Source organism: Macaca fascicularis, chromosome X (assembly GCF_037993035.2).
Source record: "Macaca fascicularis isolate 582-1 chromosome X, T2T-MFA8v1.1".
NCBI lineage: Eukaryota > Metazoa > Chordata > Mammalia > Primates > Cercopithecidae > Macaca > Macaca fascicularis.
In genome coordinates, this window is record NC_088395.1 from 114,933,176 (window position 1) to 114,961,046 (window position 27,871).

The 27,871-nt window shown below is 42.7% G+C and overlaps 2 protein-coding genes across 5 annotated transcripts in view; one reads left to right on the top strand and one right to left on the bottom strand.

Annotated features, from left to right (window-relative positions):
- COL4A6 (collagen type IV alpha 6 chain) overlaps positions 1-27,871 on the bottom strand; it is a 293,638-nt gene that overhangs the window by 192,168 nt on the left and 73,599 nt on the right. The window lies entirely within an intron of this gene.
- LOC135969031 (uncharacterized) lies at positions 20,147-27,469 on the top strand. Its single transcript, XM_065537772.2, has 2 exons — positions 20,147-21,123; positions 24,955-27,469. Exons 1-2 carry the CDS (start codon positions 20,175-20,177, stop codon positions 25,311-25,313), a joined length of 1,308 nt encoding a protein of 435 aa, XP_065393844.2. The 5' UTR covers positions 20,147-20,174; the 3' UTR covers positions 25,314-27,469.

Genomic DNA, 27,871 nt, shown 5'->3' on the forward strand with positions numbered 1-27,871 from the left:
AAAGGTAACCCAATCAAGCACCCTGGAAATGTAACAATAGTGAAATTGATTAGACAATCTTAACTATTATCAAATGGTAGGGATAAAATACAATTGCATAATTTTTTTTTAATGAATGTTCTGCTTGTAAAAATCCACTTTACTGGTTGTAGTTAGTAAGTACTGTTTCTATTTTGTCAACCCCAAGAATAAAATCAACTCCATTTCAAAAAGTAATGTTTCTCACAGGCTCAGATCTGCATTGAAAGTTCCAGGACAGGACTCCATGTCTAAAATCAGCCCCTCAAAACACCCCAAATATTAGTTTCCACTGAGAATGTACTTAAAGGCAGAAGTTGCATCTGCCTTTCACTTCAAGGAAGCAAACTAAAGCTTTAAAAAACCCTTCATATGGTAAGGTAGTGATCCTAGCCAAAGAACAAAGCAACCCAGGATCTGTCTCCTGGCCACCAAGAATAAACAAGAAGGAGGGAACAGCTTTACAAACAAAGCAAAAACCAACTATCCTCCCTTTCTGCTTTCTTCATCCAACTTGGCAGAATCTCAGAGTTTTCGGAAAGATTTTGGAACATAAAAGATATGTGCTTAAGATAAAACTTGAATTTTGCTGAGACTCAACACTAAGGTCCTTCCAGAGGGCTTTTTTTCCCCCTGATGTTTCAAAAAGATACTTTTAATTTTTTGGAGCAATTTAAGTCATATATTAAAAGCTATATCATCAACAATTCATTTCCAATGAGTGATTATGAGAAAAAATGCTTTAAATTAAAACAATATTCTATGATCAACAATCATTTGTTTCTGATTCAAGATTCTTTGATTTCAATTTGACACATTTATTTGCCACTAGGCTTTTTGGGGTTCAGAGAGTTGCTGCATAAATCATGTCCCTATGTAAAAACCATATCCATTTTCCTCCATCAAGAGCAACAAGACATTTACAGGAAAGAATCCAGATGTAAATTCAAATATTTGAGTGGATATGATTTATATTTCCATTTTATATAGAAATTAACTGCATTTTATATAGAAATTAACTTCATCTGACCTGTTACCCAGATAGATACTAACCATGGGTGGGGGACGAATGTTCCTATGTTACTAATAGTCTCTCCAGCATGGATTAAGGGTCTAAACTAAGCTAAACTAAACCTAAATTAAGCTAGTACACATCATAGACATAAAGAGTAAATACCTGTTCCTAACTACTGACTCTTAAGGTAGGGTTTTATTTACCTGGTTTTGAGTCCTCCAAGTAAACAAAAGTTGCTCTACTTGTTTTTAATCCATACTAACTAAAACTTCAAGTACTACGTTCCCTCCTCAATCTTTCCCATCCCGTAAGACTTCATTAACCAAACAAATCTGTTTTCAGATGACTTTTAGTATGTAAAAATGAAGAGTGGATCTTACCACTCATCATCCGTAAATAAAACAAAATTACCAAAGCAGTTGAAAGCTGAAATAATTTCAGTTTATCTAAATAAAACACATGTAGTCATCTTGTGGAACTGACGGAAGGGCATGAGTTATAGCACCATCTGGAATTGTGGACAAGGCAGATACATGTTCAAGCTTAAATTAATAAAAGCTGAGCAATAGCTAACAACCCAAGCATAGGAGATCAGCATTAATGAGATTAACTCTTAGACTACTGTACATTTTCTTAACCTTACAAAACCAGGTGTGAGCTTTTTATCCCTGCCCCTTATGCAAATGACGTGCATTTAATGGAGTGTGGTACAGTATGGCTGACAGTGACATTTGATAAATACAGGTGGGGCTAATGTAAATTTTGTGGGTTGGTGATTATTGCCCTGGGTCAAGAGATTTGGGAGGAATCCACGATCAAGGCTGTAGTGGCACGCTGCCTCCAATAGCATGATGTTAATTTTCATCATCTTTGTCACAGATGTGGAGCATTTGCCTAAAATCAAGTGATTCTCAACTCTGGCTGCACATTAGAATCACTTGGGGGAGCTTTGAAAATTCCTTTGCCCAGGTCCCAACACAGATAAATTAAATCAGATTGTCTGAAGGTGGGACTCAGGCATCCACACTTTTTAAAGCTCCCCACACAATTGCAATGTGCAGCCAAAGTTGAGAAACACAAGTCTAAATGTGATTCACCAGGATTTGAAGCAACACAATAGGGGAAACCAGAAACACCCCCGCACCCCCACACACCGTGGCACCAACATTTAACTGGAAGGTCAGCTGGCTCTCCTGCATGGGGAACACTACCTTGCCCACTGGAGCCATGTGGATACTGCCTTCCCCTTGGAGAATATAGCCATCATTTAATGAACAGAGAATTTATTATGTGCCAGGCAGCGTGTGTGAAGCGCTTCATGTGCTGCTCTGTTTCATTTGATCTTTACAACATCACCATAGAGAATATATTATTATTTCCCTTTTACTAAGAAGGAAACTGAGACAGGACAGGTGAAATGATTTTCTTAAAGTCACTAAACTAGTACTCTTAACTCCTCTGAAATGAAAAAAATTACTGTCTTTCACAAACTGTCCAGAGGCCTAGGCTCTCTTTTGTTACACTGTTTTCCCACCAAAAAGGTTTCTTCTCTTTGGAGAGAGCCTGACAGCCTACCAATAAATAATGTACTATACCAAAAATATCAGCATAAACCCACGAAATATCACCCATTTATACAGTGGTATGTAAGTAAGTCCTCACTTAACATCATCAATAGGTTCTTGGAAAGTGTGACTGTAAGTGAAATGATGTATAATGAAGCCAATTTTACTCTAGGCTAATTGATATAAACAAGAGTAACAAAAGTTAAGTTCCTACAGCATACATCTGGTCAAAGCCACCAAACTTCTAAATAAAGATCCAAAACACTTCTAATATTAAACATTTAAATAAGTGTGAGCTATACATAAATTTAAGAAAAGTTAATAAGAACAAGAAAGAGAATTATTTGCCCAATTTTTGGTGAACCGGTGAGTGACAGCGGTCGTAGTAATGGTGGATCAGGTCAAGATATAAATGTTTGCAAAGTGAAATCATAAGGAGCACCTCCTGCCACCCAGCAGTTCCAGAAGAATCACAAATGTGGCAGCTTGTTGAGTGCTTTCCTGTAGTGTCATTTATTGTTATATTTGTATGGTTATCATATAGTTTACCAATTTTTATTTTCCAATAATTTGTATTCCTTCATTTAGTTATTTTCCAACCCGCTAATTCTAGCTCAGGGTTGTTGGTTGCTGAAGCCCATCCTGGCAGCACAGGGGGCATGCAAGGTGAGAACCATCCTGGACAAGATGCCATCCCTTCGCAGGGAGCACTCACACACCACCCACTTACACTAGGACGACTTAGACACCTCATGTGTATAGCTGTGGGAAGTGGGAGGAAAGCGCAGTACCCAAAGAACCCACGCAGACACGAGGAGGATGTGCACCTTCCACATAGACAGTGGCCCTGGGGAGAATCAATTTTTTTCCTCATTAACATTTTAATGAAATGGCATTGAATAGGACCTGCTGTATATACAATTTACCACACGTTTAAGCAACTCCTAATTAAGAGCTGCATTTCCCAAACATTTGGTGATTATCTGTCTTTCAATGTTGGCCTTCAAGAAGGGAACTGAACTCAGGAACATGTCAGAAAAGGATCTGTCAAATCCACATTCGAGACTCACAGCCAAAAGCAAAGATTCCAGAGGGGTCAGTTACTTTACCTTACCTTCTGGTAAGTCTTATTGGCCACTATTCCCCAACTTAATAATGAGCATCTACTTCAGAAAGAAACATTAGTTTCCCAGAGTCAGTCATCTAGCATTGTTATTATGACTGGTAAATTTTTCTAGGGTATTGTTTCACAAAAATCAAGACTGAGGAGAGGGAATGAACAAATTCCATGTCTAACAGCACCCCACTGGGCTGGACATGTGTGAAGGATGGATGGCCCCAGGATACCAGATCAGACTGTTGTATGGTGAACTGAAGTGAGGCAACCCCAAGCAGGGAGGGCAGAAGAAAACCCATTAAAGCAGCTCTGAAGCCCCACTTCAAACAATGGGGTTGAGCTGCAGGCAGCAGGAAACAAGCAGCAGGCAGGCCAGGCTGGCTACAGCAATAAGGGAGTGCAGGAGGGGGTTGTTTTCTGAGCTCCAGGATGACCTCAGGTCTCAGAGGCAGAGTCCCAATCAGTCACCATATCCGCACAGCTGCAATTGTAACTCAAAAACAGTCTTTGTGTGTACAGTGGTCTATGGAGTGGAAAAGGCTGAGACTGTCACCCTGGTCTTTTTAGTCCCATCTGTACTCACAGATAACAATCCCCATTAGCAGTATTATCTTCAAATGCGTGAAGAGCATCAGCATAAATATAGCTAACATACCATTTCCGTGAATATGAATAGAATGGCAGGACCTGTAGAGGGAAGATAATAATCTGTGATAGCTTTTCATTTTGCAAATGGATTTCCTTTATAGTAGGGCTATATTTTTCGGAAAAAAATTATATCTGCCTATAGGAAGAGAAAAAACATTAGAAATATGTACACCAATATGTTAGCCATGTTTACCTCTGGATTTTGGAATAACGGATTTTTTTAAAACCTATTTTCTTTTGTTTGCATGGGTTTTCTAAATTTCCTAAAATAAATAGATGTTCTTTGGGTCACTTTTATAAGCTTTAAAACTGTTTTTTTTGGTTGTTCAAATTAAAAAAAAATAAAAACAAACATCTTCTTCGGAGTACTTTAATTTATCCTCAATTTCAAAGATATCAATTGAGACAAGGGATTAGCATTTCTAAAGATAGAGAATGACACAATATAGTCATATATCCTTTGGGGGGAAAAAGTTCTATAAATAAGTCACAAGAGGACCTTGGCAAGGGCTCAATCCCAGTAATAGAACAGTCCTAAACTCTAAAAGAAGAGTTGGCGAGGATACCAATTCTATTGAATTTCAGAATCCTGGCATATAAGAAACACTCATCTTTTTCTTCACCATCAGAATCTTAGCTTGGAACAATACTCAGGGTTTGGTTGTCATTCTTTATGAGGACAGATGCGGTGGTATGATAGAGTCAACTCACACCAGCTTGAGGCAGTGGATTGTGTGCGTCTCCTCCCAACTCAGCATCCAGTGCCATGACATGGATAAGTTGAAATCAGCCTTGGTGGGAGTATTTATACCATGGAAATTGACAAAAGCTACAAATCAGGGCCTTCCCTTCCTCCCACAGAGAGCTGATTGTTAAATTTTCCCTCTAATTCAGCAGAGTCATTGTTTGTTTGTCGGATGCTTGAACTGGGCAGTGAAAACTTTTCATTTGTACCAAAGCAAAACTATATTGCTGTAAAAAATTCAGAGGTTGCAGTCAACCCAAGTTTAGCTCTTGGCTTTGCCATCAGTGAGCTGAGGTATTTCACTCCACCACCAGACCTCAGTTCTTTTATCTCTACTATGAAAGGATTACTGTGTGATGTCTAAGGTCCCTTCTAGACAGAGACAGCTTATGATACTGAACTGGAGAGGCAGTGTTGTGCAATAATTAGGGGGCTCAGACTTTGGAGAAAAGATGGCCCTTGGTTTAGATCTTGGCTGTGCATTTATTAGCATCTGTGGGACCTCAGGCAAGTTACCTAACTTTTCTGAGCCTTCATTTCCTCATCTATAAAATAACGATAATAATAATACTTCCCTTATAGAGCTGTCATTAGGATTAGATGAGATCATTCTCAGCAATCATAGTAGCAGGCACCAATAAATGCTTGCTGTAATTATTCCTGTTCCCACTTGTCCCTGACCCAAAATATGTCTTAGAACCATAGGGAAATCTTGATTTGCTGAGATCTCCATGAGATGTTGCCTTGGCTCCATTAGATAGATGTTGTATTCTATTATAGAGGAATCAACACCAGAAATAGTGCTAACAATCCCTGCAACATAAACACAGATAATAGAAGGGATATGGGGGCTTAACATTTATTTTCCTCTATGCTAGGCATTTTATACACTGTTTATCTTGTCTAATGCACACACTCCCTAGGTGAGCCACATGTTTTTCTGTTTGTTTTGGTTTTGTCCTTTTTACAGATGTGGACACTGGGGTTCAGAAATGTTAGCTAACTTGCTGAAGGATCTAAAGCTAATAATTGGCAGAGCCAGAAATCTCCAAAAAAGACTGCCCAGATACCATTGATGGTGTTGGGAAATTATACTTTTTCAGAAAGACAAAGATGGGAGAAATTCTGTTGATCAGAGGGCAGAAGGATAGATAAAAAGGAACTCTAAAACAAAAATGCTATCATAAATTGAAAAATACAATCTGCGGTATATATGGGGTAATGGAGTAGTGGTGGCTAAATTCAATAATTTTCTACCAAAATTAGCCTAAATCAGGAATAATATTTTGGAAAATTCACAGTTTCATCTTTTCTCTAAATATTTTGAGATGAAATCATGCCTATACATTTTTGTAGGGCAGTAATTCTCAAAATCTGTTTCTCAAACCAGCATTATCATCATCACCTAGAAACTTGTAGGAAATGCACATTCTCAGGTTCTCATCCTAGACCTACTAAAGTCAGAAACTCTGAAAGTGGCACCCCCTTCCATCTCCAAGCTCTACAGGTGCTTCTAAGGCTACAGTTTGAGAACCAGAGTTGTAGGAATTGGTGGAAAGAATGAAAAAATAAATTCAATTCAGGCATCTAGATAAATCTATATATACATATATTGCCCTGACATGCTCATGGGTGGTGACAATATATGTGGATATTTAAGGAGCTTCAGGTTCAAGAGAGATTTAAATCATTCATCTTCCCATAAGTAACAACTAAATCTTGCAGAATGCTGAGTTTCATGTCTCTTTGCCATACATCCCAATCTCCCAAAAAGCATCTGTAATTGATTTTTTTTGAAAGAGTGGTTCCGAAAAATAAATGAGGTCCAAAGGACCTTGGTACTTAGTACTGACTCCATTTCTGGTTTGGGGACAATGGGGGATGGTGATTACGTATAATTGACTGTCAAAATCCAACCCTTTCCTTCTCAAGAGCCAGAACTCGGGGTTTCAGCCAGCAAGGAGCAGGGAAAGTTTTGCTTAAGCTATAGAGCCTGGGCAAGGACAGTCAATCCCTTTGTAATAGCTTCTGTTCTGGCATTTAATTCTCTGTTCTCTCCACAATGAATTCTGCTGCAGCCAAGCTTAGCCTCAGGGATCCCAATCATCTCTCAGGTGCACATCCTAGCGCCTGGACTTTGCTTCATTTCAAGTCACATTACTGTCATTGTCCAAAGAATTGTGCCCTATTGACAGTTTCCTTTTCATTACTAAGGTGAAATTAAATGAATTTGTGTCCTAAAAAAATATAAGTCACTTCTATAAATGCTAACAGTGGCTATTTCTTGGGGCGGGGGGATGGAATGCTATTTGTTTCTTCTTTATACTTGTCTGTATTTTCTGATTTGAAAATAAATTACTGCCGGGCGCGGTGGCTCAAGCCTGTAATCCCAGCACTTTGGGAGGCCGAGACGGGCGGATCACGAGGTCGGGAGATCGAGACCATCCTGGCTAACACGGTGAAACCCCGTCTCTACTAAAAAAATACAAAAAACTAGCCGGGCGAGGTGGTGGGCGCCTGTAGTCCCAGCTACTCAGGAGGCTGAGGCAGGAGAATGGCGTGAACCCGGGAGGCGGAGCTTGCAGTGAGCTGAGATCCGGCCACTGCACTCCAGCCTGGGCGACAGAGCGAGACTCCGTCTCAAAAAAAAAAAAAAAAAAAAAAAAAAAAAAAAAAAAAGAAAATAAATTACTGTAGCAATGGGTATAATTTAATTTTTAATTTATAAAATTTAGCTTTTAAACATAAAAATAAACAATATTTTAAAAGGAGATAACTCTCTGTGTGTATGTGTGTGTGTGTGTGTGTGTGTGTGTGTGTGTGTATGCCTGTGTATATCTATGTGTATGTTAGAAGGGTAGCACAGCCACACCTGGAGTGAATACAACCCTCTGATTGTAATCTACTAAGGCACTTGGCTGCATGGCTTCTGTGACAGATTGCACATGGAAATACCCTCACAAGACTGTACCTTGATTTTAAAGTCAGATATTTCAAGATTCAACAGGAAGCTTTGCTTGTAGAGGCACAGAAAGGAGACAAAAACAAGAACAATAAAAAAAGTTGTTTTCAACTGGGGATGAATAGTGATTTTATGGGCAAAGAAAAAACATCAAAGCTGTATCTCTTCAAGCAGCAAGAAACATAAATTAAACACACACTTCAACATGCACGCATACACATACACCCCACACAGAGGCAAGATAGTGAAACAAGATATCTATATATTCAATGCATGAGGCTTGTAATCAGAGATCATTTCTGCCAGGGAACATACTGGCAGGTAAAATACCCTTTGCAAATCGTCTGGGTAATTGCCATCTTAATACAAAACCTTTTTCCCCGATCAATGTGGCAAGGTCTTTGGGACACAGGAATTTTGGTCAGGATACTCTGCCTGCGGCCTTTCCTTTGGAGTCAGGTGAATGCAGGCATTCAGAGAAGTATTTCTGCGGCTGTTGTGAAGTGCATGTGCACCCAAGTCTTGCTTACCTGCTGTTGCATTTTATTTCCTCTATCTCCACATAAAAAGAGAATGACATGCCTGATGCATAAGAAATGAACACTAAAGCTGTGTTGAATGTGAATACAACCCAACATTTTACTCTGTGGAATGTGAATAGCAAAGTGCTCCCCTCAAAAGTGGGCTTTTACATTGCCAGGCAGCAAGGAGTCAGTGTACTTTGCACGCATATTTCACAGATTCCTAGTGACAAACCTTTGATGAAGATATCACTGTAATCTCATTTAATGGACAAAGAAACTATTCTGAGAGAAATTAACCACAAGCAAGTCCCATATGGAGCACTTACTATGTTTCTAGCACTGGGTTGCATGCTAAATATTATCTCATTTAATCCTCACCACATCAGGGCTGAGACTAATACTGGAATATGCAGAGGTGTCCCAGGTAGTCCTTTAAAGCTACAGCATGAACCTATACACATCTATGGAACATCAACTTCATATTAAAACATTATTTTAAATATCTTAGCAAACATAATTACACTTCAGAGGAGACTACAAAATAAGTCTGAATTTTTAAGATAAAGCATGAGAATTACACTTATGGTAGGTGCTTTAGGCCATCATGCCATGGTCCTAAGGGGATTACATGCTTACAGCCCTCTGTCATTAGCATTGAGCTATGTATACCATGCTGCTTCTGGACAAGGTAGCAGGCAATTTTGCCTGTCATTTTAAGAGACTTGATAGAACTTTGGGCTTCTTTGTGGGGATGTCTTAACTAAGGGAATGTATTTTTGTTTTATTTCCTTGTATTAATCCCCCATCAGTGGAATCCCACCATATAGTTTCCTTGGCAACAGAATGACAGGACGCTGGTTGATGAGGTGATGGTGAAGGCAATGCCAGCATGGCTGAGCTATACAGGGTAGTAGTGATAAGAAGAAAAAAAGGCTAGACAAGTCCACTGTCCTCAGTGTTTCTAGGTCTTCATATCTTTCCCCCTAAGGCCTGGGTTCTACTCCTAGGAGCAATGACAAGCCAGGTCTCCTCAGAAAATCCTCAGTTGTACTCATGTAAATTTCCTTCTCTTTCCCTGATTATTGCTGCCCAAACAATCCGGAAATTCATCTTCTCTTTTTATCATGGAAGACAATGAGAAAACAAGCTTCAGTATACAGAATACCTCTTAGCTAGCCTTGCAAGATGGCTATCATTTCTGCCTCTGGGAGGCATATATGTGACTCAACCTACAGTTCGTTTAAAATTTTTTCAAATATTTGAATACCTGTATGGGAGGCTTTGTGTTAAGCCTCAGGAGGATGAAAAGAAGATTAGGAGAAAAGGCTAAAGGAATTCACAACACCAAAAGATCACTTCCTACTGAGGTAGCATTTAAATGAGCTTTAAAGGATGGGAAGAATTTCATTAGCTAGAGATTATAAGGTGAGGGAGAGGCATTCCAGAGGGAAGGAACAGCATAAGCAAACATTCAGTGGAGGAGGGGGTGGTGGGAAAGATCAAACCAAAAGAGCACAGGGCATATACAGGAAATGCAAGATAAGTACTCCAGGATGTCTGAGATTAAGAGTATATTATGGAAGTAGGGGGAAAGTAAACTAGAAAGATAGACCTTGAAAGGGTTTTAGTGTTAGGCTTAAGGGTTTGATTTTATTCAATTGACAAGGAGGCACCATTAAATGTTCTGATAGAAAGTGATGCTGGCCGGGTACTGTGGCTCATGCCTGTAATCCCAGCACTTTGGGAGGCCGAGGCAGGTGGATCACTTGAAGTCGGAAGTTCGAGACCAGCCTGACCAACATGGTGAAATCCTGTCTCTACTAAAAATACAAAAATTAGCAGGGCATGGTGGCATGTGCCTGTAATCCCAGCTATTTGGGAGGCTGAGGCACAAGAATCGCCTGAACCCAGGAGGCAGAGGTTGCAGTGAGCTGAGATTGCGAGATTGTGCCACTGCACTCCAGCCTGAGTGACAGAGTTAGACTCTATCTCAAAAATAAATAAATAGATAGATAAATAAACAAATAAATAAGTGATGTTATGAGAAGAGTAATTTAGAAATATTAATACAAGGGAGTAGGAAAAGGAAAGAGACCTTGCAGATGAGACAGGTTAAGGTGCTGCGTCAGATGCAAAGGGAATGTTAAGATGTGGTCTCTTCCCTCAAGAAGCATGTACTAAGATAAATTATAACTACCAGACACCATAAAATGTTTCCATGGTGCTCAGTACATTTCTATAAGTGCTTTATTAGATGACACTGATGATAACTTTTTCTTTTCACAAGTCCCATTTTCTGTGGCAACAACTATTACAGGCATAATATAGCCCTGAATTTTGAACCCTGTGACTTGTAACTCTTTCTCCTTTCCTTGTATATCACCTCCTCATTCACAGTAGGGGAAAAGAAAGGCTTCACAACTCTAGTCTTTTCCTTGGGATGCAGTTTAAATTCCTTTTTTTTTTTTTACTTCATTTATCAAACTAGGTCTTTACCAGGTAGCAAGGCTGGAAGCTGCCGTAGTCACTCCTTTCTCACTCCCAAATAACCTGTGCTAATTTCCTGAACAGACTTCTGAGATTACAAGCAAATATCATTTAGGAAGAAAAACATGCCATCTCTATGGCAACCTGAAAGTCTGACAGGGAACCCACCTTGAAATCACCAAACAATGGTCTCTTTGAGAAGTATCTAGGGCCTGGGTTAGACAATCTCTTATTAGGTGATTGGCTGTTTTTAGTGTATTTGCCTTTCAAACCCTCAAATATAAGTCATAACTCTTGACAACCCTACATAAGCTGTCTCTTTTCTTTCCACACCTCATCGATATATGAAGTTGTGATGTTAAAGAAAAACAGAAGGTTCATTCACAGGGTGCACAATTATTGAGCACCCACTGTGTAAAAATCACTGTACTAAGTGCTCTAGAGACATCAAAATAAAAATTACAAAGTCATACCCCTTGAGATGTCAAGATCCATTCGGGGAGACCCAAGGGACAAGAGGAGGGAGTGACTAACACTATCAGGTACCCATTTTGCAAGGACCACTGAAGGAGACACTGGCATTACAGAGATCACATGAATGGGTTTTCCAAGCCAGTTCTAATGACATTCTCAGTGCTGTCTCCACCTAAACTATCAAAACTGTTCGAGAAATTTCCATTTTTATGATCCAAAATATACTGTCCAATAGTTTCTACACCTAGAAGCACACAAATAAAGGTTCTTTGACAGACAAGGTGCACTGGCTTTGGTTCAGAAAATGGAATCACAGTGTTTGTTTATTCATTCAATACATTTCAACTGAACATTGCCACATGCTATTTGGTACAGTGGTGAACAAGGTAGACAAGGTCCCTGGCCTCATGGAGCTTATGTTCCGGTGAGAGTACTCAAATAATACATAAATAAAAAACTAGATAATTACAGATGGTGGACATGAACAATTAAGGCAATCACAGGGTGATATGACAGAGCCTGGCAGGGAGGGACCTACTTTAGACTGGGTGGACAGGGAATGCCTCCCTGAGGGGATGACATTTGAATGGACACCTGCCTGATGATAAAGAGTCAGCCATGCAAAACTCTTAGGGAAGAAAGTTATAAATTGAGGAAATAACAAATACAAAATAGAGGGAATAACAAAATCAGCAGATAATTAGCAGGCAGATAGTAATATTGATTATGTGATAAGCACTTTTCAAATGCTTTACATAGTGAAGTTATTTAATTTTCATCACAACCCGACGAGGTAGATACTACTAATAACCCCATTTTTCAGAGGAGGAAACTGAGCCGAAGAGAAGCTAAAAAACACCTAAGATTGATAGCTAGTAGATGTCAGGTCAAGGATTGAAACCTAGGTGATCTTGCTTGAAAGTCTTTATCTAACTTAACCTTATGGGAGGGGAGGTGTTCAAACAATATAGGAATCTATCGTTGAGAGTTGGAATTTACATAACAAAGGCTGAAAAGTCTTATGAAGCAGCCTAGGAAGATATGGGGCTAAACCAGCCTCCCAAAGTGCTGGGATTATAGGTGTAAGCCACCACGCCTGGCTGATAATGACTTTTAAAAACTTTCCTCTTCCCATTCTATTGGTTATGATATAACTGATTTTTTTTTTTTAACTTCAGAGACTGCAGACATAATAAAGCAGAAGGCTTTCTTCAGCAGTCTGTTCTTTTGAATTCTGTCTATAAGCTGGTAACATAACATAAAGTAAGGTATCAGTACAATAAGGTGGCTGAAATGGAAAGCTAGGAGTCCTGATCCTTTCTAGAGGGTGGTGTTTCTAGAGCAGGCATGAGGGAGAGGGAGTACACTGAAAGAGCTTCAGAGTCCTAGGGACTAGATCTGCACTAGAGATAAGTAGTTTGAATATGGTTCAAGACAGAGCTGAATTCCAAACCATTCTGAAAGCAGATCTGTCCATAGTGTTCAAAAGATATTATCTCCAAGTCCTTGCCAATCAGTTATTCTCTCCCTTTCTTGTGTCATCAACCTTTTATTCTCCACTGGCTCCTTCTCCACCTTGTAAAAAATGTGAAAGTCTCCTCCATCATTTTATTTTATCCTCAAGCCAATCCCATGTGGTGGGCCATATCATTATCCTCATTTTAGAAATTAGACAATTGAGGGCCAAATAATAAGTAAATTACCCAAAGCCACACAGCTAGTCAGTAACCGGAGCTAGGACTCTCATCCAGATCTGTCTGACACCAAAGTCCTTGTTTTTAACCATTCTGCTAATATTGCCTTCTTATCTAATTCAGGCAAGCTGCAATTGCAGGTATTTTTCCTATTATCCTGTCTTGCAAGGTAATGAAGGATAACTGTCTACACTATTCCTGTAATACTCTTTCCTGTACCAGGAGATTCATGATTATGCCTATCTCTGGTCATTTCTTCTTAAAATTAAATACAGGTGGTTTAGTGTTTAGACTCTATTTAGCAGATCTTTAATTAAATCAGCCAAAACTTATTAAGTACCTACTAGGTGCCCACTTTGTGTTTCAGGACTCAATACAACAAGTTCTTGGCTTGAAGTGGGAGCAATGTATCAATGCAGAATTCAAGACAGTGGGGGGCAGGTGTGAGTGAGCAAATGTGTGATATTCATTTTAAATGCTTATATGTTCAGGAAAGTTAAAGGATAGGGGCTGCCATAATTTGCCTTTAGGAAGTATGAGTTTCAGGGTAATACTGCCTACATAACAGATTTGCGGTTAAAAAGATAAAGAAGTTCCATGTACATTTCTTACTTGTGTAGAGTCAACAGATGTGATCCAGAATGGCTATATTCTGAGTAGCTGCTAGAAGACTGGACACAGCTGGACAAAAGTCATTAACCTTGGAAGAGATGTAATTCTAAGTACACCAACAGCTGCGTTGATCATATTTGGAGGCAACCAGATGTTTTGGTCTGTGCAGTACTACCATCGAATCCTCTTACCCAACTGCTAAATAATCCCAAACTCCAGAGATCTATCCAGTTTTCCTTCACTTAAATTGCTGAGGTCCCCACATAATTTCATTCATGTCAATATCCAACTATGAGTCTTCCTTTTCCATTATGTTCAACTATGACTCTCCTCAAACATGAAGTTATCGACCAACCAATTAATCCAGTATCTACTATGCAAATGGTGCTGTTGGGAATACAAGGACGTGTTATATGAGGAAGCATTGGGTTCTGTCTCTCAGGAGCTTATAAACTGATAATATTTGGGAGACAAGAATGACTCACATGAGAAGATTACTAGAAGTTACTTCCCCAAACTATGACATGCCACATGAGAATGCAGACAGGAAAACAGGATTTCAGAAGAAGGAGTAGAGAGATGAATGTTTTGGGATTAGTATACTCAGGGCAGTTGCATGAAAGAGTTGACACTTTAACTTTTTTTTCTTGAGATGAAGTCTTGCTCTTGTCACCCAGGCTGGAGTGCAATGGCACAATCTTGGCTCACTGCAACCTCCTCCTCCTGGGTTCAAGTGATTCTCCTGCCTCAGCCTCCCGAGTAGCTGGGATTTCAGGCATCTGCCACAACACCCAGCTATTTTTTGTATTTTTAGTAGAGACGGCGTTTCACTATGTTGGCCAGGCTTCTCTCGAACTCCTGACATTGTGATCCGCCTGCCTCGGCCTCCCAAAGTGCTGGGATTACAGGCATAAGCTATCGCGCCCGGCCAACACTTTAACTTTTGAAGGACCAGGGGATTTTCTTTTAAGAAGTGGAGTCATTTTATAAGCAAGGAGGAATGGGAATGATTCATTAGGGAGCGAAGAGTAAGTCCAGGAAATCAGTGTGGGGCAGATCAGGGAAGGCTGTGTTCCCAGTAAAGAGTCTGACTGTCATCTTAGAGGAGGCTGGAAGTCAGAGCTATCTTGATGATAGTCTACAGGATATTGCAAACATTGATTTACCATTTTTAATTTTGTGGAAACCAGTTCCCATGACCCCTTCATGCAATATTTAATTATTCTTCTGCTATCATTTTTAATTCTGTTTTCAAGGATTTTTTTTCCCTCTGGTTGATTAAAATATATATTTATGGTATGAACCCTCAGCTCTAAGGCCTTCATTCCTTAGCAGTCACAACCTGAAAAGTCACTAGTGCCTATCACATTGCACTCAGGTTAATTAACTGCGCAAATAGATTGCTTCTCAAACACAAAAATTATCTGGAGAGAGAAATAAAAGGATAGGGAGGGAAGCTATGAAATGCAGAAGCCAGAAGACAAATTTATCTCACTGAAGAAGCCATACTGGTTATCATAACAATAACAAATATTTATAGAGGGCTTTCATCCTGAAGAATCCCAGAGCCTCAGAGCAATGAACACTTGCTGTAAATAGATTAAAGGAACTACTCAGCCATCCAAGAGAGGAAGCCCTCTCTCCTAGGCCCAGTGCACTAAGTCATCCCTGGGACAGCATTGGATTTTAGCCAAGGGATTTTAAAGGAAGCTGGATGGAACTTCCAAGTCATAAAACGTGGACAGTATACATAAAGAACAACCCAGAATCTTTTCACAGGAGAGAGCCTGGGAGCAACAGGCATGCCCATAGTCATCTTAAGTCACATGTATTAAGATCACCGCAGCGCTGAGGCCAGTGAAACCTCACTGATTTGAGATAAAAGGAGCCATAAATACCATCAGATGTTGTTTTATATCTTGAAACCACAGATTTATCACCAACACATACTTCTAAGTAAATTAACTCTGTAAGTATTTAGTGCATATATTAGAGGAGAAAAAGGGCTTACAATCTCATCAGAAATTCAAGGCACACGATTAATAATGTAACATATATTGTTCTGGTTCCATTCCTAGATCTAACATTAAGTAACTATATGAACTTAGACAAGTCATTTGGCATCTCTAGATCTCAATTCCATCAAACTAGTTTGTGTGTGTGTGTGTGTGTGTGTGTGTGTGTGTGTGAGAGAGAGAGAGAGAGACAGAGACAGAGAGAGCACGTGCACTCGAGAGAATAGGAAGTAAGATAACATACCATCCATATTACTCTAATAACTCTTTTGCCTGCCTGTAGGGAGGGGTCACAGGTCATTTGGCTCCAGGCTGAAAGGAATACAATGTATTAGACTGCTTGGATCTTTCCTCTTACAGTAAGTTTAACAAAACATTTTAAAAAGAGGAGTAGGTTACAGGAAGGTAGAACTTGAACAGATGGGTAAAATGTTAATACATGATCATGGGCATATTGATATGTAAACTGGATCATAGGCATGTTGATGTGTACTCATAGGGATAAACTGGGCTGTAAAGGTCGCCTAGTCCACTTCTTTTCAAGTGATTCCATGGAACATCAAGGTTCCTTGGGAACATCTCAGGATCCACTCAAGGGGCCATGACGGCTGGGCTCCCAATCCGAAAATGTCCTCTATATTAGCCTCACTATTTTTAAAAAAACATTCAGCCTATGTTGGAATAACTGCAGATACTGGGTACTCCTTCCCTCTCAAGGTGGCCTATTTATTGCCCCTTTGGAGAACTCAGACTATTAGATAGCTTTTCCTTATACTGAATTAAAATTTATTTCCTAGAACTTCAACCTATTGATCCTAGCTCTAGTCCTGTGGCAATGTAGAACATGGTAAATCCCTTTTCCCCACGACAGCCCTTCAAATATTTAAACACAGCTAACCTGTCCGGGAGTCTCTTCTCCAGTCTCAACGGCCCCACTTCCTTCACCTGTGCCCTCATGTCCTAAGCCACTCTCTTCTGAACACAATTCAGTTGCTTTACACATGTGCTAAACCTCATGCCCCAGAGCCATCCGTAAACCTTGAGGTATGATCTACCCTCCAGTGCAGAAGAATTCAAGACAATGAAGCCTCCTGGTCTAGATACCATGCTATTTTTACTTCTATTTATGCAATGTGAGATTACAGTAGCTCAAAACAAGGATGGAACTTCTAAAACTCAGAGTGGCTGCGGAGAATTGCACTAGCACATGAAAGAGTGGACTGTATGTAGCTGGAGGTGATGCGTGTTCTACTGGAAGAGGACAAGCACAAAGCAAGATTATTATCTGGTAGGAATATTATAGAGGAGGTTTGGTGAGGTAAAAGTGATACTCTTTCTCCATTTCCTTTGAGCCTTGAAATTCCACGATTCTATGAATCAATTGGCATTCTGCAATTGCTCATAAATCTCTATATGTGGACCTCTTCAGAGCTTCCTCAAAAGTTGAGTCAGTAAATTCCTGCAAAGAATCTAGTAGGAATTTAGGAATATAATACCACATTTGCCTTGGTGGTTTCATACAAGATCTTCCTCAAATAGGAAAGCAGGTTATAAAAATAAAAAGTAGCAGGGGCGTATTTTCAGCCCCCAAACACAGGTATAACTTGCCCCCAAATTACACCACTAGTAAGTAGAAGAGCATGGCTTGGAAGTTGGTTGTCCAGACCCCTAAGCACAGTTCTTTTTCTTAACAGCTGCAAGCTTATAACACAACCATGTGCATGTACTTATCCCTTCACTTTCCAGACACTCACAGGCCTGCTACCTATAAAGGGGGATTTCAAAGATTCTTCACTTATATCAGACATTCTGTCTGGGTTTGGATGACATAATAACCTGCATTTTATTCAGATCAATTTGTTCTGAGCCTTTACAGGCTTTGATTTTGGCATTCTGATAGGGAAGTCTCTTAATTAAGTTAGGCATATTTCCCTCTCTCATCACAGTAGCCCCCCACCTTTTTATTCTTTTCTTCAGAGGGCGTCTTGCTCTGTCACCCAGGCTGGAGTGCAATGGTGCGATCTCGACTCATTGCAAACCTCTGCCTCCTGGGTTTAAATGATTCTCATACCTCAGCCTCCCGAGTGGCTGGAATTGCAGGTGTGTGCCCCCACACCCTAATTTTTTTTGTATTCTTAGTAGAGACAGGGTTTCGCCACATTGGCCAGGCTGATCTTGAACTCCTTCCTCAAGTGATCCACCCACCTCAACCTCCCAAAGTGCTGGGATTACAGGTGTGAGCCACCGCAACTGGCCCACAGTAGCCTCTTAACAAGCTTAATAAAGACTGCAGAATTCAGAGTAAATTAAAGAACACTTTGCCTATAACCTTGAAAAGAACCTTTTATCTCCTTCCACAATCTATTCAGGAAAGTTTTATTGAGCACCTGCTATGGGGTAATAGATCTGAAAATCACTGAGAACTCCCCATTGTCTAACGAAAGGGAAAAAATCAACTTAAGTTCCTTATTGTGATATGCATTACATAGGACATGTATAATGTGACTGTTGGCTTAATTATTTTTTAATTTTAAATTTTTATTTGTATAAATTTAAGGGGTATAAGTGCAGTTTTGTTACATGGATATATTGCAGAGTGGTGAAGTCTGGGCGTTCAGTGTATTCATCACATGAATAATGTGCATTGTATCCATTAAATAGTTTTTCATCACCCACTCCCCTCCCACCTTTCTGAGTCTCCAATGTCTATCATTCCACACTCTAGGTTCATGTGTACACATTTTTCAGCTCTCGCTTATAGATGAGAACATGTACTTGATTTTCTGAGTTGTTTCACTCGGGATAATGGCCTCCGGTTCCATTCATGTTGCTGCAAAAGACATTATTGCATTCTTTTTTATGGTTGAATAGTATTCCATTGTATACCACTTTTTTATGGTTGAATAGCGTTCCATTATATACCACATTTTCTTCATCTAATCATCTGCTAATGGACACTTAGGTTGATTCCATATCTTGGCTGTGGTGAATAGTGCTGGAATATCCCAGCCTAATTTTGAGCCTTATTTCTAGCCACCCAGACTCCTCCTACCCCAGAACACACACATATTCCATGATGTCACCACACCTAATGACTTAACATTCCCTAAACATAAAACATAGTATGTATTTAGTGTGTATGTGCACATGCTGTTCCCTGTGTGGGAGACCCCTGTCTACCTGGGGGTTCGTACTCAACTTCCAAATTCAACTCTAATTTCTTTCTGTAACCTTTCCTACCTCTTCACTTCCCAAATTAATCTCTCAACTGCACTCCCAAGGCAATACTATTACAGCATTAACAAATGTAAATTTACTTGCTTATGGTCATATGTATTTTTACTAGACCCAAAATAAGAGGCTTTGTCTCAGCTATCCTCAAATTCCCAACAACTAGTGCTGTGTCTGAAATAGAGTAATGTTTATAAAATATTGAAAGATAGATGGAAGGAAGAAAGCAATGAAATAAGCAAGAAAGCCATTTCTCCATTTCCTAGACCTTGAGTCCCTGCAGGGTAGGCACTACATCTTACTCATTTTTTTGTACCCACAGTGGCTTAAACACAGAAGACCCATGATAAACCTCTGTGGTATTGAAAGCAGGTAATGTTATGCCCAGACCGTTTATTCCCCGAAGAAGACCACCAGAGTCCAGAGTCAAAGCTAAGCAGCAAGGATCTTTATTACAGGTTCGAACCTGGAGCTCTCCTGTTCGAACCTGTAATAAAGATCTCTCCTGTTCGAACCTGTAATAAAGATCCTTGCTGCTTAGCTTTGACTCTGGACTCTGGTGGTCTTCTTCGGGGAATAAACGGTCTGGGCATAACAAATGGGGGCTTGTCCGGGATTTCCCCCAAGCCCACCAGACCCCCAAGTCAATGGATCTTAATCTGTAGGTAAGCCGGCTTTGTCGCTGTCTCTGTCTTTGTCTCTGTCTGTCTCCCTGAAATTTCGCGAAATCCGTAATCTGTAATCTGTATTGGTCTGTTTTATAAGTGGCATGGTCTTGGCGGACGCGCTAAAAGACAGCCACTCGGGACCGGTGGGAGATGTCCCCCAGTGCCCATCTGGGGGCCTCCATCCTTGGTTGCCCCATCTGACTCAGGTCGGAAGTCCGACACGCGCTCGCGAAGGCTCATCGTTTCTCACTGTCTGTCCGTTATTGTTAAGTGTTAAGTGTAAGTCCAAAATGAAACATAAAACCTTTTCTTCCCCTTCCATGACTGGACCTGTCAGATACTCCCCTCTGCTTCACACTCATTTTCGTCCCTCCTTCTCTTTGTAGGAGCAGTCCAAAGATGGGCAACAACCAGAGCACGCCGCTCTCACTCCTTGTTACCAATTTTAAGGATGTGAAGGCTCGGGGGCGTAACTTAAGCGTAGAACTAAAGAAGGGAAAGCTAGTTACTTTCTGCCGTTCGGAGTGGCCCTCTTTCGGCGTAGGGTGGCCCTCCGAAGGAACTTTCTATCTCTCTATTATTACTAAGGTAAAAACTAAGATTTTCCTGCCAGGGCAGTCAGGACATCCTGATCAAATTCCTTATATTCTAGTGTGGCAAAATCTTGTGGAAGACCCACCGCCCTGGATAACTCCATTCATCCTTGAGCCTTGCAAGGTCCTAGTAATGCGACCTACAAGACAAAGGACTCCCTCTGCTCCCTCGGCCCCTGTGCTGCCAGACAGCCAGGACCCCCTAACGTTAGAACCCACACTTCCCCCACCATATCCGCACCTTATCCCGCAGGACCCAGTCCCCCAGGGTGGTGCTTCCGTAGAGGGAAACCGAGAAGCGGAAGCAGCCGAGAGCGAAAGTAACCCGGGGGGGCCGGCCGGCCGAACGCGAGGCCGCCTACTGCGGGACCAAGCTTCCCGACTCCCTGACTCCACCGTAGCCCTGCCTCTCAGAGAAATAGGATCGCTCGATGATACTGGGCTCTCCCGTCTCATGTATTGGCCTTTTTCCACTAGTGATTTATACAATTGGAAGTCCCAAAATGCTCGGTCCTCCGATAATCCCAAAGATCTAACCTCATTGTTAGACAGTGTCATGTTTACTCACCAGCCAACCTGGGATGACTGTCAACAGCTCCTCCGAATCCTGTTCACAACGGAGGAGCCGGAAAGAATCCAAGTTGAGGCCAGAAAGCTGGTTCCAGGAGATGACGGCCAGCCAACTGCAAATCCTGACCTCATTAACGCGGCTTTTCCTTTGACCCGGCCCAGATGGGACTACAACACGGCAGAAGGTAGGGGACGACTGCTCATTTATCGCCAGACTCTAATGGTGGGTCTCCGGGCTGCAGCTCGCAAGCCCACCAATTTGGCTAAAGTATATTCTGTGTTACAAGGTAAGACAGAAAGCCCCGCTGTGTATTTAGAGAGATTAATGGAAGCTTTCAGACAGTATACCCCTATGGACCCGGAAGCACCGGAAAATCAGGCTGCGGTAGTAATGTCCTTTGTAAACCAGGCAGCATCAGATATTAGAAGAAAACTCCAGAAATTAGAAGGTTTAGAGGGAAAGCAGATTCAGGACCTCCTTCAGATGGCCCAGCGAGTTTATAATAATAGGGATACTCCAGAAGAAAAACAGTTCAAGGCAACCAAAGAAATGACCAAAGTTTTAGTAGCAGCTTTCCCCCAGGCAGGGAATGGCCAAAGCAGAAAGCAGACAAAGCAAGGCTCTAGGCAAGGATTAGAAAAGGATCAGTGTGCTTATTGCAAGGAACGTGGCCACTGGATTAAAGACTGCCCAAAGAAACGGAGACCAGCTAACCCTACCTCCGTACTCGTTACCCAGGACTCTGACTAGGGAAGACGGGGTTCGGACCCCCTCCCCGAACCCAGGGTAACTTTGCAAGTGGAGGGGTCCCCAGTTCGCTTCTTGGTCGATACTGGGGCGGAACGCTCAGTCCTAACCAAACCAATTGGAAAAATGTCTAAGAAAACATCCTGGGTGCACGGGGCCACAGGCATCAAAAAATACCCCTGGACAACCCAGAGGACTGTAGACTTAGGAACGGGAAAAGTCTCCCATTCCTTCCTAGTCATCCCAGAGAGCCCCTGCCCTCTACTAGGGAGGGACTTGCTGACAAAAATGGGGGCCCAAATCCACTTTGAGCCAGAAGGGCCCAAGATAACTGATTCCCAAAACAGGCCAATATCTATCCTGACTGTCACCTTAGAAGATGAGTACAGATTCCATCAAGAGCAAAAGCCCCCCGATCAGGAAATTGACTCTTGGCTCCAGCGTTTCCCTGAAGCGTGGGCAGAAACTGGGGGCTTAGGGCTAGCTAAACATCGACCTGCCATATTTGTGGAAGTTAAGCCAGGGATGGACCCGGTTCGGGTTCGGCAATATCCTATGCCCCTGGAGGCAAGAGAAGGAATTACGCCCCATATCCGCCGACTCCTAGACCAGGGAGTCCTACGGGCTTGCCACTCATCCTGGAATACTCCACTGTTACCTGTTCGTAAACCCAACAGTACGGACTACAGGCCAGTACAGGATTTAAGAGAAGTTAATAAAAGGGTCATGGACATACATCCCACTGTGCCCAATCCATACACCCTTCTGAGTGCTTTACATCCCGAAAAACAGTGGTATACCGTTCTTGATCTAAAAGATGCTTTCTTCAGCCTTCCTCTGGCTCCCAAAAGTCAAGGACTCTTTGCATTTCAATGGACGGATCCTGAGAGGGTCATCAACGGTCAGCTAATATGGACCAGGCTGCCACAAGGGTTCAAGAACTCGCCAACCCTGTTCGATGAAGCCCTTCATGAAGATCTGGGTGAGTACCGGCGGCAACACCCTGAAATAACTCTTTTGCAATATGTTGATGATCTCTTAATAGCAGCCAGATCCCCGGAAACTTGTGTTCAAGGGACTGAGGACCTCTTGAAGACTCTGGGGGAGCTAGGCTACCGAGCCTCAGCAACAAAGGCTCAGATCTGCAAGTCGGAGGTAACTTATCTGGGGTACCTATTAAAAGGGGGGCAATGCTGGCTAACCAAAGCCCGAAAGGAAACAGTCCTACGCATCCCTAGACCCCAGTCGACACGGCAAGTGAGAGAATTCCTGGGGTCGGCAGGGTTCTGTAGGTTATGGATACCCGGATTTGCTGAGTTAGCCAAACCCCTATACCAGGCAACAAAGGAATGGCAGCCCTTCAATTGGACGGAAGAGGCTGAGCTGGCCTTCCAACAAATCAAAACTGCCTTGTTATCAGCCCCCGTGCTGGGGCTCCCTGATGTCTCCAAGCCCTTCCACTTATACATAGATGAAAGTAAGGGTGTTGCAAAAGCCGTGTTAACACAGTACCTAGGCCCCTGGCAGAGGCCAGTTGCCTATTTGTCAAAAAAATTAGATTCAGTGGCTGCTGGCTGGCCACCCTGCCTGCGGATAATCGCCGCGACCGCCCTAATGGTCCAAGACGCTGATAAACTTATAACGGGGCAAGAGTTGCGCGTTATAACCCCGCATGCCATTGAAGGCGTCCTCCGGCAGCCGCCGGACCGATGGATGAGTAACGCCCGGCTCACCCACTATCAAGGACTGCTGTTAAACCCCCTCAGAATAACTTTTCTGCCCCCAACCTCTTTAAACCCTGCTTCACTGCTGCCAAATCCAGACTTGGACGCCCCGTTCTATGAGTGCACTGAGATACTGGCTCAGGTGCATGGGGTGCGGGAGGACCTGCAAGATCGTCCGCTCCCCGACACAGAACTCACCTGGTTCACTGATGGCAGCAGCTACGTCCACCAAGGCCAGCGGTATGCAGGAGCGGCTGTAACATCAGAGACTGAGGTAATCTGGGCGGAACCCTTGCCTCCAGGGACATTGGCCCAAAGAGCCGAACTGATAGCCCTCACACAGGCCCTCACCCTAGGGGCAGAGAAAAAACTAACAGTATACACGGATAGCCGCTATGCTTTCGCTACTGCGCACATACATGGGGCCATCTACAGAGAAAGGGGACTATTAACAGCCGAAGGCAAAGAAATAAAAAACAAGCAAGAGATCCTAGTTCTATTAACTGCTTTGTGGAAACCAAAGAAATTGGCTATCGTACATTGCCCTGGGCATCAGAAACCAACTACGCCAATTGCTCGAGGCAACTTCTTAGCCGACCAAACTGCAAGGAGCATAGCAAAAGCTCCCAGTCAGCTCCTCGCGCTCCAGCTCCCCGATCCTGGCCCGCGAAATTTGCCATGTTTTCCCGACTATACCGAACAGGATCGCGAATGGATGAACACGCTTCCCCTAAAACAGGTTAAAAATGGGTGGTGGACTGATATAAATGACCAAACCATCCTACCAGAAAAATTAGGACGGCAGGTGTTGGAACACATCCACCGGACAACCCACCTGGGTGCCCGGCGAATGATGGACTTAATCAGGCACGCCAAGTTTAGAATCAGGTGCATAGCTGAACTGGCCAGCGATGTCACAACAAATTGCAAAGCCTGCCAACTAAACAACGCTTTCCCCCAAACCCAGACCACCGCAGGAATTAGGTGTAGAGGAACTAGGCCTGGTATCTATTGGGAAATAGACTTTACTGAGACAAAGCCTGGAAAATATGGGTATCAGTACTTACTTGTCTTTGTAGATACTTTTTCAGGATGGACAGAAGCGTTCCCAACTAAGAGAGAAACTGCTTAGGTTGTAGCAAAGAAAATTTTGGAAGAAATCCTCCCCAGGTATGGCTTTCCCGTCCAAATAGGGTCAGACAATGGACCAGACTTCGTTGCTAAGGTAAGTCAGGATTTGGCTTCCATTCTTGGGGCAAATTGGAAATTACATTGTGCTTATAGGCCCCAAAGCTCAGGACAGGTAGAAAGGATGAATCGGACTCTGAAGGAGACCTTAACTAAATTGACCATGGAGACTGGCGCTAATTGGGTAGTACTTCTCCCCTACGCTCTGTTCCGGGCCCGAAATACCCCTTACAGACTGGGCCTCACACCATATGAAATCATGTATGGCAGACCCCCACCCCTGGTCCCCAGTCTAAAAGATGACTTACTCAAACCTGAAACTGAAAATGTCTCTGAGCTCCTGTTCTCCTTACAAGCCTTACAGAAAATTCACCAGGAAATTTGGCCCAGACTACGAGAACTGTACGAGGCAGGACCTCCGCCGACGCCTCATCCGTTCCAGCCGGGAGACTGGGTCCTAGTCAAGCGCCACCGGCAAGAAACTCTTCAACCCAGGTGGAAAGGACCACTGCAAGTACTCCTGACTACTCCCACCGCTCTCAAAGTAGAAGGCATCGCTTCGTGGATCCACTACACACACGTCAAACCAGTGGACCCAACATCCGACCTTCTCGAGCCGTCTGGAGCACCGGTTACATGGACTGTAGACAAAGCTAAGAACAATTCCTTAAAGCTAACCCTGCGCCATCACCCACATAGCCGTAACCATGTCTAGCTTGCCTATGCTTTTATGCCTTATACATCTGACTCTCCTAACTGCTGTGCCGTCTAATCCCTATGTCTGGAGGTTCTGGCTCTATGAGAACAAAACTCACCCTGGGGAAACCCCCCAAGCGGGTAAACTGCTAGCTAGTGCAGACTGCCCCCCCTCCGGGTGCAATACTCCAATTTACCTCAATTTCACTAATTTCCAAATTGCCCAACCGGGGATACCCATGATTTGTTTTGAATATGATCAGACTGAATATAATTGTAAGAATTATTGGTGGCACCAGAATGCAGGTTGCCCATACCACTATTGTAAAATGCACTCAGCCAGGGTATGGGACGAATACCCGAGAAAGTCTAACCTCCTCAGGACTCGCTACCCGACAGGGACTCCCAACATATTCACTTGGATAATAACAGATCCAGGGCACTCCCGGTGGACATCGCCCCAACATGGGGCAGTCTACTACGATGCCAGTAGTAGCTGGCCTAGTAGCCACCTGTACTTGTGGCGGAGTCTAGTCCAGATTCGACCCTTAATCCATACACAAATCCACAGACAGGAAACCAAGCTATCACAAGACTTGCAGCCCTTCTCCTGGCTAACCCTATTACAAGAAGGGCTAGCATTCGCCAACCTCACCGGTTTAGGCGACCTGTCCTCTTGCTTTATGTGTGCAACCTTAGGAAGACCACCATTAACCGCTGTTCCCCTTTCCTCCCCACCCACAAACTATATGCCAAATTCTAATTCATCAACAGTTGCAATACCTGATGTAGCCCTGTACCGTGACCCATACCAAGAGAAATACCCCTACTGTTATTCAGCATTTAGTAGCAGCCTCTGCAACCAGACGGCTACATACCCTAATAGCCCCATACGTGCTCCCCCTGGTGTGTTCTTCTGGTGTAATATGACTCTGTTAAAAACTCTGTCCAAAAGCATCTCTGATGGACAGTTGTGCATCCCTGTTACACTAGTTCCCCGACTGACCCTGCTGACCCCGGCAGAGTTCATAGGCTGGGCAGGGACTGCCCCAACTGAAACTGCACGACATAGACGAGCAGTTTTTCTACCACTAATTGCCGGAATATCCTTAACCACCTCTGTCATCGCAGCGGGGTTAGCAGGAGGGGCCCTACAACACTCCATGATAGAAAACAACAAGCTGTTACAACAGTTCTCTGTTGCTATGGAAGACTCCGCCTATTCCCTAGCCTCCCTTCAGCAGCAGCTCACCTCCCTAGCACAGGTCACCCTTCAAAACCGCAGAGCCTTAGACTTACTCACGGCTGAGAAAGGAGGTACCTGTATGTTCCTCAAAGAAGAATGCTGTTTCTATATAAATGAGTCAGGGTTAGTTGAGGAAAGAGTCCAACGCCTACACGAACTAAGCTTAGAAATGAAAAAGCAACAATTCACTACAGCCGCTAACAATTGGTGGAGCTCTTCAATGTTTTCCCTTCTGGCACCCCTTTTAGGCCCCCTAATGTCTTTACTACTTCTATTCACTATAGGCCCCTGTGTGGTAAATAAAATTTTACAATTTGTCAGAGAAAGGTTTGATACCATCCAACTAATGGTCCTCCGTAGCCATCACCAGCCTGTCCTGCACCCAGAAAGTGAGGCTATATTATAAGACTCTGGAAATCCAAGATTGGACATCCAGTTACTTATGAGAAGGGGGAAATGAAAGGACACAAAGATAGATGTGTACCCGCCCCCCACCCGCTACACCCTTGTTCTGCTCTCTAATCTTTGCACATACCAGAGATTTCGTAAGTTCTGTGAGTACCTGGTTTTCTGCACGTACCAGAGATTTTGTTTTGCACATACCAGAGATTTTGTAAGTTCTGAGGCAAGGTCACAAGACATGTTTAAGTAAGATAAACTCTTGCTGCCCATAAACCTGCTCTCCCGCCTCAAAGTTTGAACCAAAATATCAGAAATGGCGGGAACCAATCATAGTTAGCCAAATCGCCTTGTTCAAACACTAGCCAATCATATATCTGATTTGTATAATAACTCTATGCCCACTTTTCTTAGACTATATAACACTGCTCGGAGCTCAGTGGGGGAGCTCTCCTGCCCGTCTCGTTTCACGAGTGAGGGAGAGTTCCAGGTTCGAACCTGTAATAAAGATCCTTGCTGCTTAGCTTTGACTCTGGACTCTGGTGGTCTTCTTCGGGGAATAAACGGTCTGGGCATAACAGTAAAAAAATTTCTTAAACACAAAACCAGTAAATATATAGCTGCCTCCCAAGTGCCTACAATCTCAAAGTTGAAAACAATAGTTCTCAGGCCTCTGAGTCCAAGCCAAGCCATCGAATCCCCTGTGACTTGCAGTGTATACGCCCAGATGGCCTGAAGTAACTGAAGAATCACAAAAGAAGTGCAAATGCCCTGCCCCGCCTTAACTGATGACATTCCACCACAAAAGAAGTGAAAATGGCCGGTCCTTGCCTTAAGCGATGACATTATCTTGTGAAATTCCTTTTCCTGGCTTATCCTGGCTCAAAAATCTCCCCGACTGAGCACCTTGTGACCCCCACTCCTGCCCACCA

Coding starts and splice junctions, on each gene's coding strand:
- LOC135969031 (XM_065537772.2), top strand. CDS start 20,175: ATGGGCAACAACCAGAGCACGCCGCTCTCACTCCTTGTTACCAATTTT. Junction 21,124..24,954: donor GGACTACAACACGGCAGAAG/GTAGGGGACGAC, acceptor TCTCCTTACAAG/CCTTACAGAAAATTCACCAG.